The 16908-nt window shown below is 47.0% G+C and overlaps 1 protein-coding gene and 1 long non-coding RNA gene across 8 annotated transcripts in view; one reads left to right on the forward strand and one right to left on the reverse strand.

Moving 5' to 3' along the window:
• Positions 1-16908, forward strand: part of OSCP1 (organic solute carrier partner 1) — a 32865-nt gene that overhangs the window by 13163 nt on the left and 2794 nt on the right. For 5 of the 6 annotated variants that reach the window (XM_082363436.1, XM_082363441.1, XM_082363437.1 and 2 more), the window contains 6 exons: positions 790-944; positions 5610-5777; positions 6289-6369; positions 13798-13901; positions 14361-14489; positions 15026-15095. In XM_082363436.1, the coding sequence (XP_082219562.1) occupies positions 790-944; positions 5610-5777; positions 6289-6369; positions 13798-13901; positions 14361-14489; positions 15026-15095 (707 nt within the window). The remainder of the gene's footprint in view (positions 1-789; positions 945-5609; positions 5778-6288; positions 6370-13797; positions 13902-14360; positions 14490-15025; positions 15096-16908) is intronic. The other variant, XM_082363438.1, reaches the window with a different exon arrangement.
• Positions 1-16908, reverse strand: part of LOC309614893 — a 31056-nt gene that overhangs the window by 2792 nt on the left and 11356 nt on the right. The window contains exons 2-4 of one of the 2 annotated variants that reach the window (XR_014236455.1): positions 13611-13750; positions 1840-2273; positions 965-1034 (exon numbers count right to left, since the gene is read on the reverse strand). This is a non-coding gene — a long non-coding RNA (uncharacterized lncRNA). Of the gene's footprint in view, positions 1-964; positions 1035-1839; positions 2274-13610; positions 13751-16908 lie in introns of those variants that run through there. The other variant, XR_014236454.1, reaches the window with a different exon arrangement.

The following is a 16908-nucleotide window of genomic DNA, read 5'->3' on the forward strand; positions in this document are numbered from 1 at the left end:
AGCACAAAATATCTAAATGAATGAGTGAATGAAAAACTAGAATTATAGAAACTTTGGTTTGCACACACCTTAGGACCTTTTAGTCTCACTGCATGGACATTTTCCATCTGAACAACAGTATGAGACATATCACTACAGTATAATATCAATATTATAGATCATATATAGAAATTAAGGCATCCTAAAATAGTGTTTATCTGAAGTACACATCTTATAGATACATTAGAAAAGTTTTAATCTCTAACCAGTGGGTAGACTTGTCTATTTTTGTAAACTGTTGTGCAAAAAAAAAAAAAAAAAAAAAAGAGTCAATTACCATTATAGGTCCCATTTTTATAAAATCTAATTTTAAGTAAAAATGTTATAGACTTGCTAAACAAACAAACAAAACAGCATGATGCTGCTTCTCATTTTAAGGTAGAGCTCTAATTGAAAATAATCTTTTTTAAAGATTCTAATAGGAATCTATTTTAAAGAAAGAAGAAACTTATCCCCTATCACCAAGTGAGATAATGTATGTAAAAGTGGTTTGTAACCTTTGAAGCACAGCATATTTGTACATTGTCACATGTATGTTTGCCCTGAGATGGTCTCATAAAGCACTCCTGACCCTGCTTTCTACTGGGACACCTGTGTGGTTTCTCCCCAGGGAGCAGATCTCACCAAACACATCCACATCCCCACTCTACATAGGCCCAGCTCCTCCATTCCATTCGTACACAGGGAGCATTTCCTGAGTAAAGCTTCCGCCAGTACCTTGCTCAGCTGCATCTTCTCTTGTCTCTACAGTTCTGAATGACATCATCTCAACCATGTTCAATCGAAAGTTTATGGAGGAATTGTTCAAACCCCAAGAGCTCTACTCCAAAAAGGCCCTGAGGACAGTGTACGACCGCCTGGCTCACGCCTCCATCATGAGACTAAACCAGGCCAGCATGGATAAGGTGAGCAGACAGCTGCCTCTGTGCCCTGGGCTGCATTTCTTGTGGATGATCACAGACTGGAGTCAAATGAGATGACGTATGCAGTGGTGCCTGGCAAAAGACAGGCACATGTAAACATGGGCTGTTCTTGAGTTTCAAGTTGGGAAGGACCTCAGAAGTCATCTGCACCAACCCCTGTGTTGTTTATTCCATTATGTCACCCAAAGAGTGTGCTGATTTGCATGTCCATGTTTAGGAACATCTTAACCCAATACAAGCACCCAACCCTAAAAGCTTCAATTCTGCTTCTTCCTTAACAAAGCTCAGCTCTGCAAACCAGGCATTTTTTTTTTTAAAAGCAAATTCAAAACTGCTCAGTCTTTATTGGGTTGGCCAAAAAGTTCGTTTGGGTTTTTCCGTAAGATGTTACGGAAAAACCCAAACGAACTTTTTGGCCAACCCAATATTTATAATATATACATATCTGTTTCTTTGCAAAACCGATTTTTAGGGTACTCTGATTTTAAAAGGAATAATTCCAAATAAATAATGGCAGAGAATAGATAAATCTCCTGTTCATAAGAATTCCAAACACTTATATAGATACTCTGCCCTCAGGGATAGAGAGCATAACTCCCCACTGCTTGAATGTGGCTGCACTTGGTGACTTCCTTCCAAAGAAGACAGTATGGAAAGGAAGGGGAAAACAGCTAACTTCTCAGTGGAAAAACATGACAAATATTACCTCAACCAGGTGATAACATCAACAGTGATAAGCCATGTGGTGGTACCCTGATATGATGTGATAACGATAACACTTTGCCTCTGTGATCTTCCTCCCAAAAACCCACAACCCCAGGCTGATCATGAAAAAAACATCAGACAAATACCATTCAGGGGTAATGTTACAAAATACCTGACCAGTCGTCAAAGCTGTCAAGGCCACCAAAAACAAGGAAAGCCAGAGAAACTGTCACAGCCAAAAGGAGCCTAAGGAGACATGATGACTAAATATAATGTGCTATCCTGGAACAGAAATAAGACATTAGGGTAGACTAATACAATCTGAATAATACATGGACTTCAGTTAGTTTTTAAAATAATGATAATAATAATTCCTTTTCAAGTCCCTTCATTATGTGAATTTTTATAAATCATGAGGACTGACAGTGGGTGCCAGGTGTGCAAAAATCAACACTGTCTCACTGCTGGTACCTGGAAACCTCAGAGAGACAGACTGCCTTTAACTATGCCCTCTTACCTTCTGCCACTTACCTTTAGAAAGTTACTTTCTTTCCCTGAGCCTCCGTTTTCTCATCTATAAAATGGGGATAATAACAGCTACTTCATCTGTTAGTGGAAAGATTAAGTGAGAAACATAGATATAATGACACAAGAAGGCCTGGCACATAGATGTTCGATAAATGTTCGATATCTTCTCTTCTCTGCTTGTTCCTCTCCCTCTGCCTTTAAGAAAGTTTAGGTTTCCACTGAGAAAGGACACAGAACTTGGAATAAAAAAACCTGGGTTCAAGTCTTCTTTCTACCAATAGCTCTGAGATGCAATTGACTGAATAACTCTTTCACCTGAACTTTCATTTCTTCATCCTATACCTGTTTTTATCCTTTATTCCTAGCACAGTGCCCTGTACACAACAGGTACTTAATGTTTTTTGTTTTTTATAAATTTATTTATTTATTTATTTGTTTGTTTATGGCTGCATTGGGTCTTCGTTGCTGCGTGCGGGCTTTCTCTAGATGCGGCGAGCGGGGGCTCCTCTTCGTTGCAGTGTGCAGGCTTCTCACTGCGGTGGCTTCTCTTGTTGCAGAGCATGGGCTCTAGGCACACAGGCTTCAGTAGTTGTGGCCCACGGTCTTAGCTGGTCCGCGGCATGTGGGATCTTCCTGGACCAGGGATCGAACCCATGTCCCCTGCATTGGCAGGTGGATTCTTAACCAGTGCACCACCAGGGGTGTCCCAGGTACTTAATGTTTGATGATGATGGTGGAGAGTCTTAAATCTACATCTTTAGTATCAGACACACCTGCATGTGTGCACACACACACACACACACACACACACCAGGCTGCTCCTGCTGTATGCCACTTTCTAAGCGAGATGTTTATCTGCATGTTGGAGAAAGGGGATCGTGTAGAGGGTTCTAGCACGTGCTTCAGGATCTGACCGTCTTTAGTTTCAAATCTCACCCTACTACTAAGTACCAGCTATGTGAAATTAGGCAAGCTTCTTCATTTTTAAACTTGGGATAATACGTACCTCATAGAGTTCTTGTGAAATTAAAGGGGATCAGTTGAGGCCATGCATATCCACGTGCTCGCACAGCACTCAGGTGGCTGTAGATTAATTCCCAAGCCCACCTCAGGTGTGTCCACGCCTTCTCTCCCAAACTCCCCTGCCTCCATCGTAGCATCATGTATCTCGCAGGCACTAAGTTGGAAATGCTGTGGTCCTTTTGGACAGCCCTCAGATCGTCTCCCGAATCCAGTCAGGCAGGCACCATGTACTGACAGCTTTCCTCCGGAGTGTCACGTGCTCTTCTTTTCCCTTCCTTATCCATCCCCGCCATCTTTATTCCAGGCCTTCCGTCTGGGTCACTCCAACAAAATTTCTTTCACTCCTACAATCAGTCGATGTCACTGCCACCCTCTTAGGAGCCAGGCACCAGCTAATCCTCCCCACTCCAGTCTCTCCCTTCTCTCGCATCTCATCATGGCCAGAGTCACCAATCTCACTTAATCACTACTTTTATCACATCAGCACAGAGCATTTCAGTAGCCCCCTAATTCCTACCACATCTAGTCTAAATTATCTTGTCCATCTTTCTAAAACCTCTAATACTCCAACCTTGCCGTACCCACCTTCATTTCCCACCACCCCGAACACAAACCATCCCCTCCAGTCAGGCTGCTCTACTCTTTCTCCCAGGAAAAGAGCACGGCTATGGCTGCCTCCAGACCCTCACACATGCTGTTCCCCTCCACTAGAATGCCTTTCCCCTCCCTCAGCCAGCTGGAACCTTGCCTTGAGTCTGTAGCAGGCCCAGTTCTTCCACAAAGCCTATCGTGACCACTTTGGTCCTCACCAGTGTCTCATCTCTGATCTTCATGGGTGGTCATACCATACTTGGGGCTTGTTGATCGCTTACTAAGTTTCATTTTTCATCTCATACAGTCATGGAACTTCATTCTTGCCACTTTCACATGTGTTTTCTCATTTACTCCTCTCAGCCATTCTGCAATGTTGGGAAATTAGGGAGTATTTTTTTTTTAAGATTTATTTATTTATTTGGCTGTGTCGGGTCTTAGTCGCGGCATGTAGGATCTTCGTTGCAGCACGCGGGCTTCTCTCTAGTTGTGGCACTCGGGCTCTAGAGCACACGAGCTCAGCAGTTGCGGTGCGCAGGCTCCAGAGCGTGCAGGCTCAGTAGTTGCAGCACATGGGCTCTCTAGTTGTGACGCACGGGCTCCAGAGCGCACGGGCTCAGTAGTTGCAGCACATGGGCTCTCTAGTTGTGACGCACGGGCTCCAGAGCACACGGGCTCAGTAGTTGCAGTGCCCGGGCTCTCTGGTTGTGACGTGCAGGCTCCAGAGCACACGGGCTCAGTAGTTGCAGCACATGGGCTCTCTGGTTGTGGCGTGCAGGCTCCAGAGCACACGGGCTCAGTAGTTGCAGCACATGGGCTCTCTAGTTGTGACGCACGGGCTCCAGAGCGCACGGGCTCAGTAGTTGCAGCACATGGGCTCTCTAGTTGTGACGCACGGGCTCCAGAGCGCACGGGCTCAGTAGTTGCAGTGCCCGGGCTCTCTAGTTGTGACGCACGGGCTCCAGAGCGCACGGGCTCAGTAGTTGCAGCACATGGGCTCTCTAGTTGTGATGCACGGGCTCCAGAGCACACGGGCTCAGTAGTTGCAGCACATGGGCTCTCTAGTTGTGACGCACGGGCTCCAGAGCACACGGGCTCAGTAGTTGCAGCACACAGGCTCAGTAGTTGCGGCGCACGGGCTCTCTAGTTGTGACGTGTGGGCTCCAGAGCATGCAGGCTCAATAGTTGTGGCACACGGGCTCTCTAGTTGTGGCACATGGGCTCTAGAGTGCACAGACTCAGTAGATTTGGCGTGCAGGCTTAGTTGCCCCGTGGCATGTGGGATCTTAGTTCCCCAACCAGGGATCAAACCGATGTCCCCTGCATTGGAAGGAGGATTCTTAATCACTGGACCACCAGGGGAGTCCCAGGAATATTTTTTACACATGGAAAAAACTCAGGCTCAGAGAGGCGAAGAGACTTGGCCAGGGCCATCCAACAAGTCAGCAGCAAGGAGGGCTTGAATTTGGGTTTTCATTCTCCACATCCAGCACCCTGTCCAGGGCCCCCCAGCTGCCCGTACTGTTTCATGTGTATTCCATCAACAATACATGTAAGCTGGCCAGAAATCCTGGTTTGCCCAGGAATATCCTGGTTTACTCCTTTTGTCCCAGCTTAATTATTACTATCACCCCCTTTTACTCTCAACAGTGTCTTGGTTTGAGTGATGACTAGATATGGTCACTGAGCTGCATGATAAGCCCAGAATTGGTTTCCGGTAAGTGCCGACTGAATCATTGTTTGAGGTTCTGATGTCTGCCTTTATGGTCCTATTTCTTTTATTCATGTATGGGTTGGCAGCTCTATGACCTGATGACAATGGCTTTCAAATATCAAGTATTGCTGTGTCCTCGTCCCAAGGATGTGTTGCTGGTCACTTTCAATCATTTGGATGCCATCAAGGGATTCATCCAAGACTCCCCAACCATCCTGCATCAAGTGGATGAGACTTTCCAGCAGCTGACTGAAGTAAGCGTATCGTCAGTTTATCACCTCTCAGCCCCAATACTCGTTCTCATTCCTCTGTTAAGAACAGGCAGATTCTATGACAAAGAGAACAGGGTGAGGAATGACAAAACCTGCCTCTCCCAGAAAACTCTCAAAATCTCCAGGTATCCGTTTTGGAAACACAAGAGACATTAGCATCTTATACCCTCTCACTGTTGCCTTCATAACTGGGGAAGCAATGATACAGAGCATAGCTGTTCTCTCCTAACTTTTCTGAAAGGGAGTTGGTGGTGGATGTCCTATAGAATCGCTGGGAACAGGGCAGGTAAAGTGCACCCCGCTCGGTGTGCCACCGTGGGGCTTGTCCCTCAGGCGAGGGTGCAGTGCTGGCCCTCTTGCCCCTCCTGCCCAGCAGCTGAGTCCTCTCCTTGCTCTCTGGCTCCCATCCCTGGGCACCCACCCACCCCTGCCTGTCTGCACCTTCCATCTCACTTCTGAAAGTGGAACGCCTCTATCTGCTTTGCCTCCGCAGACATACGGGGGTCTCTCTGCGGGGGAGTTCCAGCTGATCCGGCAGACGCTCCTCATCTTCTTCCAGGACCTGCACATCAGGGTGAGTGAGTGGGCGGCCCGGGGGCACCCTGCCGCTGCTGTCCTGGGGAGACAGGGTGCAAGTGTTCAGGGCAGACAAGGCTGGGATTCTGCCCTGTTAGCAATATCCTCGGTGTTTGGCTCCATGATGATAAATTTTCTCATAACAAATCTCAGCAGTTTTTCAATGGACCAAGGAAGATGGTGATGCCACCATTCCCTCCCAGTTACCTTGTGTGTTTCTTTAAAATATGGCTTCTTCCCTTGCTTTTCCAGGCCACCAGCCTGATCTCAATTCCAAAACCTTTTCTCAAGCCTTTATCATCTTGACTTCTCCAGTGTCTGAGCTGTCAGGAGGCTGCCCTCCTGCTCCCTGAAACTGTCGCCTTCCATGGAGTTTCCTGGCACCATACCGTCCTGGCCTTCCCTTACCTCTCCCATCTCTTTGCCTTTCACTCTTTCCTCCCCCTCCTCCTGTCTCCAAACCTTCCCCCTTCTGCCTCTACCCACCCCCTGCTCATGAGGAATCGCTTTCCTCCCCACTTTGGCTGCCGACTGACCCTTCCACCTATGACTCCTGCATCTAACCTCTACCCAACCCTTGTCCCAGCCCTGCCTTCCAGACCCACATCTCCACCTGCTTGCTGAGACACTCCCCCACGCCCACAACCTAACGTCTGCAGCTAAACTAGTCTCCACAATTCAAGTCCTGCCCAACTTCCTGGTTTCTTTTCAGGGCGCCACCATCCCTCGGCCACTCGGCTCAGAACCAGAGCGTCACACCTTTGATTTCCCTTCTCTGACCTTCTAATTGCTTCTAAGGCCCATCGAGTCTGCCTTTTCACTCTCCACACCCTCCTTTCCGTTCCTGTCGCCACCAGCCCGGCTCAGGCCTTCATACTTCTTGTTGGCTCTTGCCTCCCAGTGGACCCTGCCTCCTCCAGACAGCTCTACACCCTAACTTTGAAAAACACATTTCTGAGCTTCTGAATTTGGGGCCTGTCTCTCTTGCACAGGACTTTGTTCCTTCCCAGAATTTAACACACTGGTATGGGAGGGTGGGTGATACAGCAAAATGAGCCCAGGCTCTGAAGTCAGGCACTCCTGTGCTTGAATCCCACCTACAGCACAGCTCCGTGACCTTGGGCAAATTACTTCCCTGGTGCCTTAGTTTCGTCATCTGAAAAATGGAAATGACAGTACCTAATTTAGGGTTTTTCAGGAGGATTAAGTGAACCATCACATGTAACATATATGTATTTGCTTGTATCTATATGTATACGCTATAGAATGCTTCTGGAAGGATGTACAGGAAACTGGTCACAGTGGTTGGCTCCTGGGAGTGGGGAACTGCATGGAGGATAGGGATACAAGAGGGACTGACTTTCCCTTGTGTACCCTTTGAACCTTTTTTCTTTTTTTTTTTTGGCCGTGCCACACGGCTTGTGGGATCTTAGTTCCCCGACCAGGAAACGAACCTGTGCCCCCTGCATTGGAAGCACAGAGTTCTAACCACTGGACCGCCAGGGAATTCCCACCCTTTGAACCTTTTAAATTGTGTACATGTGCATGTGTAACATATTCACAAAATAAAATTCAAACAAAAAAAGAAATAGAATATGCTTAGGACCTGACTGTTATTTCCCTGCTATGGACAGGGAAAGACAAATAGATTTCAACGCTGAGGCTAATTTTATTTTTAACCCCTATGAATAATTTCATTTGCTATGGATGGAGCAATAATAACATCAATATAAATTAAGATCTCTAATAGTCATCAATTAAAATTAAAAATATGAAAGTACAAATAAGATTAAGTTTTGCATTGCTTTAAAATATTGAAAACTCTGCATCATATGGTTGTCAAGACTGCATATTTGGACATTATTTTATGGATTGTAGCAATATAAGCAGCCATATTGATTTCTCAATTCTGGCAAGATAAAATTCATTATGATAAAAAGACTTTCCTAATAATAAGTCTATAACAAAATCATTAAAATATATTAAACCACAAAATATATTAAGCTTTAATTGCTAAATGGGCAGGCAATGAAACATCAGAATGTTCATCAAGAGAAATAGGAATCACATATCCTGACATTACTCAGCCACCGATCTGTAACAGCTGGCTGCTTTTCCAAATCTGGTCTTTAATGGTATTTCTGCTCAGCTGCAATTTATGATTGCCTATACAGATTCTCTCCGTGTTCAAAACAATCTTCATAGATTTTAGATTTGTTAGCAAAACTAACTAAATCAAGAAAACACAGCTCTGAAAACTCCCTTGCTCATTGTTTAACCAAAGCAAATGCAAGACTCCTCATCCTAATGTCCAAAGCTTTCTGTGATATCACAAAACAACGTGAAGTGGCCTTAGTATGGTCAAGGCCTGACCTGTGCCCCAGGCTCCAGAGGCTGCACGAAGACCGATTCCATTTGGAGTCCTGAGCAGTTACGTACAACCATCTCAAGTCCCAACCCCCTTCAGCTCTCCAGAGCCCCTCCAGAGTCGCCTCCTAAAAGGTGGGCCCTCAGGTCACCCACCCTCTTCCGAATGCTCCTTCCCACACGTGCGTCTTCTATCAGGGACTTTCTTCCTGTGCTCCCGCTGTTCCAGCTGTTGGAAAACATAACTCCATCTTCGCCTCTTCACAGCACGGTCCTTACACCTCCACTCCATTATCCACTCCACTGGGAAATAGTTCATCCCTGGAAAACTAGTCAGTCTAACAAATGTGTATTGAGTGCCTACTCTACACCAGGCAGTTTTCAGTCCTGAGATACAGAAGTGAACAAGGCAGAGGCCCTGCCCTGAGGAGGTTCCATGCTAGTAGGGAGAGACAAGGAGGACACATAAGTCGTGTTATGGCTCTGATAACTCTTAGGAAGGTGGCCATATACAGTAAAGTTATAGAAGGCAACTGGGACAGGATGTTGCCTTAGACCAGCACTGTCCAACAGAGCTTCCTGTCGGTGATGGAAATGTTCTGTATCTGTGCTGTCCAATATGAGAGCCACTAGCCACATGTGGTTGTTGAGTACTTGAAATATGGCTAGTTCGACAGAGAAACTGAATTATTGATTTAATTTAAATAGTCATGCTTAACTGGTAGCTACCATACTGGACAGTACATCCTTAGACGATAGAGGCAAGGACAGCCTTTCTGAGGACAGATATTTCAGTTGAGAGTGTAATAACAAAGATCTCAGGGGAGAGCATCTAACCTGAAGGGACAGCTAGTTCAAACGCCATTAGGTAGGAAAAAGCATGATGTGCTCCTTGGAGAGAGCGAAAGCCAATGAGGATGGAGCATATCTAGGCAGGGGTGATATTTAAAATAAAGTTAACCACCTGTGCAGCATGGGCACTAACTAATCAGAAAAGATGCCAGTCATGAATAAACTGGTACCTACCTACCAGTTGACTTAGCTTTAGACCCTAGTAAAGGAGTTTATTCTAAGAGTAAAGCAAAGATCTGGAGCATCTTAAGGTGAGTGGTAACATGATTTGTGTCTGGAAGATGAATTAAATGGGACAAGGGTAGAGGTAGGATAGCAGTTACAAAATCTAGGTAAAAATGAAAGCACTTGGATTAGGTGCTAGCAGTGGAGACACATATGGAATATACCTTCAGGGCAGGGCCAGTAAGATTTACTAAGAGACTGGATGTGGGGAATGAGGGAAAGAAGAAGAAAGAAAAACTCCTAAGTGGCTGGTGCCATTTTCTGAGTGGGGGAAGGACTGAAGGGAAGTGTATTTGAGTAGAAAAAATAATCAATTCTATTTAAATTGGATTTGCTCTCCAAGTAGCAGAGTCAAGTAGGTAGTTGAATACCTAATCCTGGAGCTCAGAGGAGAGCATCCAGCTGGAGACGTAAATGTGGGAATCCTCAGCATACAGCAGAGAGACGGTATGTGAAGTCTTCTGGCCACCTGAAGGAGGCCGGTCATTCTCCCTCATCCACAGGCAGGATGTGAGAAGCAGAGTCAGCATTCGGCCAGCTTCCCCCTCACCTTCCGATCATTATTTTCCTGCCCTCACAAACTTAGCCCTCCTCTTGTAAGGCCAGTCCAGCAACCATTACACCATCCAAAGCCCTGCACTCATCCCTCACTGCTGAAACCGACTGCCAAGTCACTCACCCACATTCACCAAGCATTTACGTCCCTGGCTCACTTCCTCCGGGCCACCTGATTCCTACCATCATCCTGTGGAATGTGGGTGCTCATGGAGATGTCTCATCCAGCACTCCAGCCCCACAGCTCCGTGACCTTCATCCCCTCTTTCCATGGGAAACGTGGCTCCTGCCTTCAGGACCTCATCAGAGAAGGGAAAGTGCACTAAGTACCTTATGTATGTTTGGTTCTGACCCAGAAGAGTGTGAAGAGAGAGGACACAACGTGGGCCATGGCCACCTCTACCCAAGAGCATCAGGGAGTCTTCATAGAGGATCCAACAGCTTTTAAAAGAAATAGGTTTGGGGGCCCTGGCGGTCCAATGGTTAGGACTCCATGCTTCCACTGCAGGGGGCCCGGGTTTGAACCCTGGTCGGGGAACTAAGATCCCACAAGCCATGTGGTGCAGCCAAAAAAAAGAAAGAAAGAAAGAAAAGAAATAGGTTTTCACCAGGACCATGGGAAAACAGGAGGAGGGTTTAAGAGGACACCATCTCAGTAAAGGCACAGGCATGTAACCACCTGGTGTAATTGGTGCAGGGGGCCAGAAGGCTGCACGCAATCGAGTATGGCGAGAACACAGGGTTCAGGGAGGAACGTGGCTGCAGAGAGGAACAAGGGCCAACGGGACATTATCTGCCAGCAGCAGAGAGCCAGTGAAGCAGGAGAGGGACATGGTCAGATAGGAGTTTAGAAGAGTCTCTCTAACAGCAAAGTGGAGGATGGATGAAACACAGATGAGAGCGGAGGCAGGGAGACCAGTGCGGAGGCTCTGCAGTGGCCAGGCTAGAGGTGATGAAGGTCTGCACTAGGGAGCAGGGTAGAGAGGAGGGGCCAGACACAGAAGTGATCACCAGGTGGGCAGGGCTTGGCAACTAAAGGGCCAGGGGAAGGTGGTGGGCAGGGGACTCAGACTGCTGACTTGGTGACCTGATGCTGTCATTCACTGGGATCAGGTTAGGGAAGACAGCTTGAGCCCTGTTCTGAGCAGGGTGAATTGGAGGTGCATCCCATGGAACCCATAGGTGGACACGTTTAACAGGCAACGGGGTAGATGGGTCCGATGCCCAGGGAGGAAGACTGAGTGGAAGCTCCAGGTCTGGGAGCCATCAGCGCAGAGGTGAATACTGGCGTGTGGGTGTAGAAGAGATCGCCTCGGAATAAAGAGGGTGGAGTGAGAGGAACAGGGCACGGGAGAGTCACACCTACAGCTGAGGGCCAGCAGAGGGGCTGGGCAAGCAGGCAGACCCAAAAGTCCCATCCAGCCAAGGACAGATTCTCAGGTCAAACACACACTTGACTTAAATTTGTACATTTCAGATCTATGGCATAGTCAACCCTGTTAGAATTAGCTAACAGAGAATCCAGTACCTACATATGGTCTCACTTCTCTCTCAAAATTTTCTTTCTCCATGCTTATATTCATATCCCTTGGTCACAGAATCTCAAGGTTAAAAATTTCTTAAAGCCAAACCCTCCAACCAACCCAGTGTGCACATTTTCCCCGAAACATGCCTTGTGCCTGCCCATCTCGGCTTCTGAAGTGTCTTCACACCCACCTTCCTCCTCCAGGCCCAGCTCCAAACCCGCAGTCGCACCTACCCACCCCCTCTGCCTGTGGTCATTCTCCTCAGTGGGCTCATCTGCATATTCCATTCAGCATATCGTGTTTTATAGTGTCGTCATTTTTCCATTCTATGCTGTGTCCTGTGCCCAATTAGACTGTGATACTGAGAATATTAGTTATCTCTTATTGAGCACTTACTATGTGTCAGGCTCTGTGATAAGCGCTTTTTGTTCATTATCTGACATAGTGGTCAACTACCCCATTGAATAGGTTCTGTTTTTGTCCCCAGTTTACCAAAGAGAAAGGTGGCGTAACTTAACAAAAACCCCAGAGCCAAGGAGAGGCCCAGCTGAGGTGTGAGCCTGGGCAGTCTAACATCGGCAGGCCAAACTGCCAGCATACGAATCCTTACCACTTGGCACCTTCACTGCCTTGCATGCAACAGATGCTTACTCTTGATGATATTACTAATGTAATCTTGTAGAATTTTAGAGTTTCAAGGGACCTTCAAATGAATCTCACTTGGGCTTCCCTGGTGGTGCAGTGGTTGAGAATCTGCCTGCCAATGCAGGAGACACGGGTTCGAGCCCTGGTCTGGGAAGATCCCACATGCCGCGGAGCAACTAGGCCCGTGAGCCACAACTACTGAGCCTGCGCGTCTGGAGCCTGTGCTCCGCAACAAGAGAGGCGGCGATAGTGAGAGGCCCGCACATCGCGATGAAGAGTGGCCCCCGCTCGCCGCAACTGGAGAAAGCCCTCGCACAGAAATGAAGACCCAACACAGCCAAAAATAAATAATAAATAAATAATACATAAAAATTTTTTTTTAAAAAAGGGCCACAGTATGAAAAAAAAAAATGTATCTCACTTTACAGATGAGGAAGCTAAGCTCCAATAAAACTGATTTTATTTATTTATTTTTTTTTTTGGTGGTGCTGCGCAGCTTGCGGGATCTTAGTTCCCCGACCAGGGATTGAACCCAGGCCACAGCAGTGAAAGCACCGAGTCCTAACCACTGGACAGCCAGGGAACTCCCCAATAAAATTGATTAACTGCTACAATCTTGATGGGATTTAACCTGCTCAAGACCTGAATACAGAGCGCACGAAGGAAGGAGTAGAAGTAAGCATCATGTAGGGTTTTCAGGCACAGAGAAGACCTTCAGACTCTAATGCCAGCTTGGATCCACCAGTCCAGCACATAGCTGAGAGCTTGGAGTCAGAAACACAAGGGTTTGAATCCTCAGCCCTGCCCCTTATGAGCTGGCTGGCCTAGAGGAAGTGTCTTAACCTCTGAGCCACCAATTCCTCATCTGTAAAACGGAGATAATGAGGTTCTTATAGCTCAAGCCTCACAGCTGTATGGAAAGCTTGCAAGGAACCAAGGAATGGGTGTGGAATTTGGAGTCAACCTTGGCTTTGAATCCTGGTCCTGTCTCTTCCTGTTCTCTTTGGGCAAGTCATTTCCCTCTGTGAAACTCAGCCTCCTCCTTTAAGGCAGGGGTAGCACTACTCACCTGGAAGATTTGATGTGTGGCGCCAAAGAAGTTCCGTGTAAAAACACTACACCCCTGCAGGTGTTAGTTATGGTGAATTTTTCTCTCTTAGGTAGCATTCTTAAGCCATTACACACTTTCCATCCTCAGAATGCATATGTCTATGGAAATAGACCAAGAAAAATGACAATAAGTATTTTTTTTCCAGGTGTCCATATTTCTAAAGGACAAAGTTCAGAATTCCAACGGTCGCTTTGTGTTGCCAGTGTCTGGGCCTCTTCCCTGGGGAACCAAAGTTCCCGGACTCATCAGGTGAATTCTCAACAGTAATTGTCAGACCAATGTTTGGGGTGCTGGGAAACCAGTATGTGGGCTACCACGTAGAGTGCAGCCCTGCTGGGGCCCCTCCTTTTCTTCAGTTAAGCACAGCAGTGAGGAGGGGAGGTTTAATCCCAGCTTGTCACCTCGCAGACACTTGAAGCAAACCACCCAGTTCTCCAGGATTTATCTCCTCATCTATTGAATGTTTACTGTGAGGATGAATAAGATAATACTGTAATGCTCCAAAGTGCTACACAGCACCCGGCACATAACGTGTACTCAATTAATATTATTATTATTATTATTATATTACTATCATTACATCAACCAGCATCTTTATCTTGAAGCAGTGCATGAATTCCCTTTGGTCCCATAGTACCAAGAATAAAGAAGCCTCCGGGACTCTCCAAGCTTGGAGAACACGTCATCACGTCCTACTTTGTATTATAGAACATTCAACCACAAAGGCGAAGAAGTGAGGAAGGCAGAATTCAAGCACGGCGGGAGCTATGTCACTGCCCCCAAAGAAGGGTCTTTTGAACTCTATGGAGACCGAGTCCTGAAACTGGGAACTAATATGTAAGCAAATTCTTCCTTCCCCAAATGAATTCAAGTCCAACGGGGGTCCCTTCACTTAAAAAACCAGCTTGACTTCTGCTATGAAAAATCCCTGCTGACAATTGGAGGAATTTCCCCTTAGATACACGGCATGCAGAGCCCCGACGTTTCCAAAGGGCACATCAGATTTCCCAACATAAGGTAACTTAGCAAGTTGAAAAGATAAATAATTTTAAATAGCCATGCAAGAGAACTAGCCAAAACCTTTGTTGCAGTGGCGATCCAGCAGTGCCTGGCCTTCATGTACCTATCACGTTTTTTTCAGCGATACACATTACTTTGCCAGAGAAAAAATTTCCACACAGCTTCCCAGGTATTTTGTTTGGGGAAGAAGCAAAATTTGAGTGGTTGACACCCACTTAGTTGTATTCTGTATTCCCAGCACCTTTCTGGACACTTTTCAATGCCTCAAAATAAAAACTATGCACTAATTGAGTTAGAAGGAAGTCAGGGTAAAAGGCCTGGACAATGTTTTCATGGTTTTCTGTTGCCACCAGGTACAGTGTGAACCGGCCCGTGGAAACCCATATGTCTGGAGCATCAGAGAACTTAGCTGCACAGACACAGGTGAGCTTCTGCCTCCCTTGTTTATCTTCATAGCTTATTTCTAGATACAAGAGTCTGGACGGGGAGAGGGAGGGATCTCTAGATTTCAGAGCTGGCCAACATTTCCCTCATTGTTTGCAATCTTCTCCATTCCGCCTTACCAGTGCACAGGTTTTTTGGTTTTTAATTTTATTTATTTATTTATTTATTTTTGGCTGCGTTGGGTCTTCGTTGCTGTGCGCGGGCTTTCTCTAGTTGCAGCGAGCGGGGGCTATTCTTCATTGAGGCGCACGGGCTTCTCATTGCGGTGGCTTCTCTTGTTATGGAGCACGGGCTCTAGGCACGCGGGCTTCAGTAGTTGCGGCATGTGGGCTCAGTAGTTGCGGCTCGTGGGCTCTAGAGCGCAGGCTCAGTAGTTGTAGTGCATGGGCTTAGTTGCTCTGTGGCATGTGGGATCTTCCCGGACCAGGGCTCGAACCCGTGTCCCCTGCATTGGCAGGCGGATTCTTAACCACTGTGCCACCAGGGAAGTCCCCATCACACAGGTTTTTAATTACAGTTTCTCATGGAGACTTCCAGTGATCTGACTAATTAGGTAATTTTAAGCTTGGCTCCACCACCATAATTAAGCAGGAACCACACACCAGGACATGTGAAATAGCATTGTACCAGTGCTACGAGGTCCGTGGTTGCTAGTTTAGCACTTGTGTGTATTCTGGTCCTTCAAACATCCCTTTTCAATGCTTCCCTGTGTAATGATGTGGAAGCTAAGTTCAAAATGGGGTTTTTGGTCCTCTGAATTCTGCTGTACAAATTTTCACTGAACTAGCTACCAGCTAGCTATAGGACAAATCATGGGATATTCAGTTATTCTGTAAACATTTACTGAACTACGTCTATGGGCTGGGTTCCCAGGACAGAGCTGGCTTAGATGTGGTCCCATCCTGAAGGGGCTTATAAAGACAGTGATGGAACAAATAACTACAACACGGCGGAAGACACTCGCTGAGCATTCTGAGTAAAGAGCTGTGTCAGAACGCATGTCCTGTCCAGGGGGGTGGGAGCGGGGGACAGGGAACAAGAAGGCTTTTCAGCAGAGGCGACATTCAAGCGAGGCTGTAGAGTGAAGAAGATACTAAATAGCCCAAAGGGAGAAATAGGCATACAAACCCAGGTGACAGTATGAGCAAAGGCACCCAGAGGCATAGTGTTGGGGGAAGCAGCAGGGAGGCAGCGTCTCTCCCACATAGCTAGATCATAACACGATAGCAGCAGAGGCCAGGGATTCTCCTGGGCAGGGACATGGGGCCTGATTCAAGAGGCAAAGCAGGGGAAGGCTGGGTTAGAGAGAGCCGGTTAGGAGGAGGGGGGAAGGCTGCAGTGGGACCAGGCAGTGAGAGTGGGGGCCACAGGACGGAAGGGATTCGGTGGGGGGACGGGGGGAGGGGCTGTTCACGGTCACCACCTGAGCGCAGAGTGGTCGCTCCCATGGAATGAGTGCCCTTGGACCTGGAGCCTCCAGCCAGGCTACTTGTAAAGGCTGGGGGAACTAGATTGCCTGAAGGAGAAGCAACGGTTCTTCTCCTTCAAGGAGGAAGGTAGTTTGAGGAGAATGGGGATCCCTGGGGCCCTCCCCTCATCTTGAGAATCTCTGGTTTGTGCCTTGTTAGAGGCCCTCTGCTTCTGACACAGGTTATTTCTCTCTTGGTTAAGCCTGTTTTCTATGTTTCATTTGGACCCGGTCCTTCCCAGAAGTAATTTAAACTGTTATCGTTTTGTCTTGTTTTATAATACCACCCCGGGGCTCTGGGGTCTCAGCAGAAAATGTGATCAC

Source organism: Balaenoptera borealis (genome assembly GCF_965194805.1).
Source record: "Balaenoptera borealis genome assembly, chromosome: 1".
Taxonomy (NCBI): Eukaryota; Metazoa; Chordata; class Mammalia; order Artiodactyla; family Balaenopteridae; genus Balaenoptera; species Balaenoptera borealis.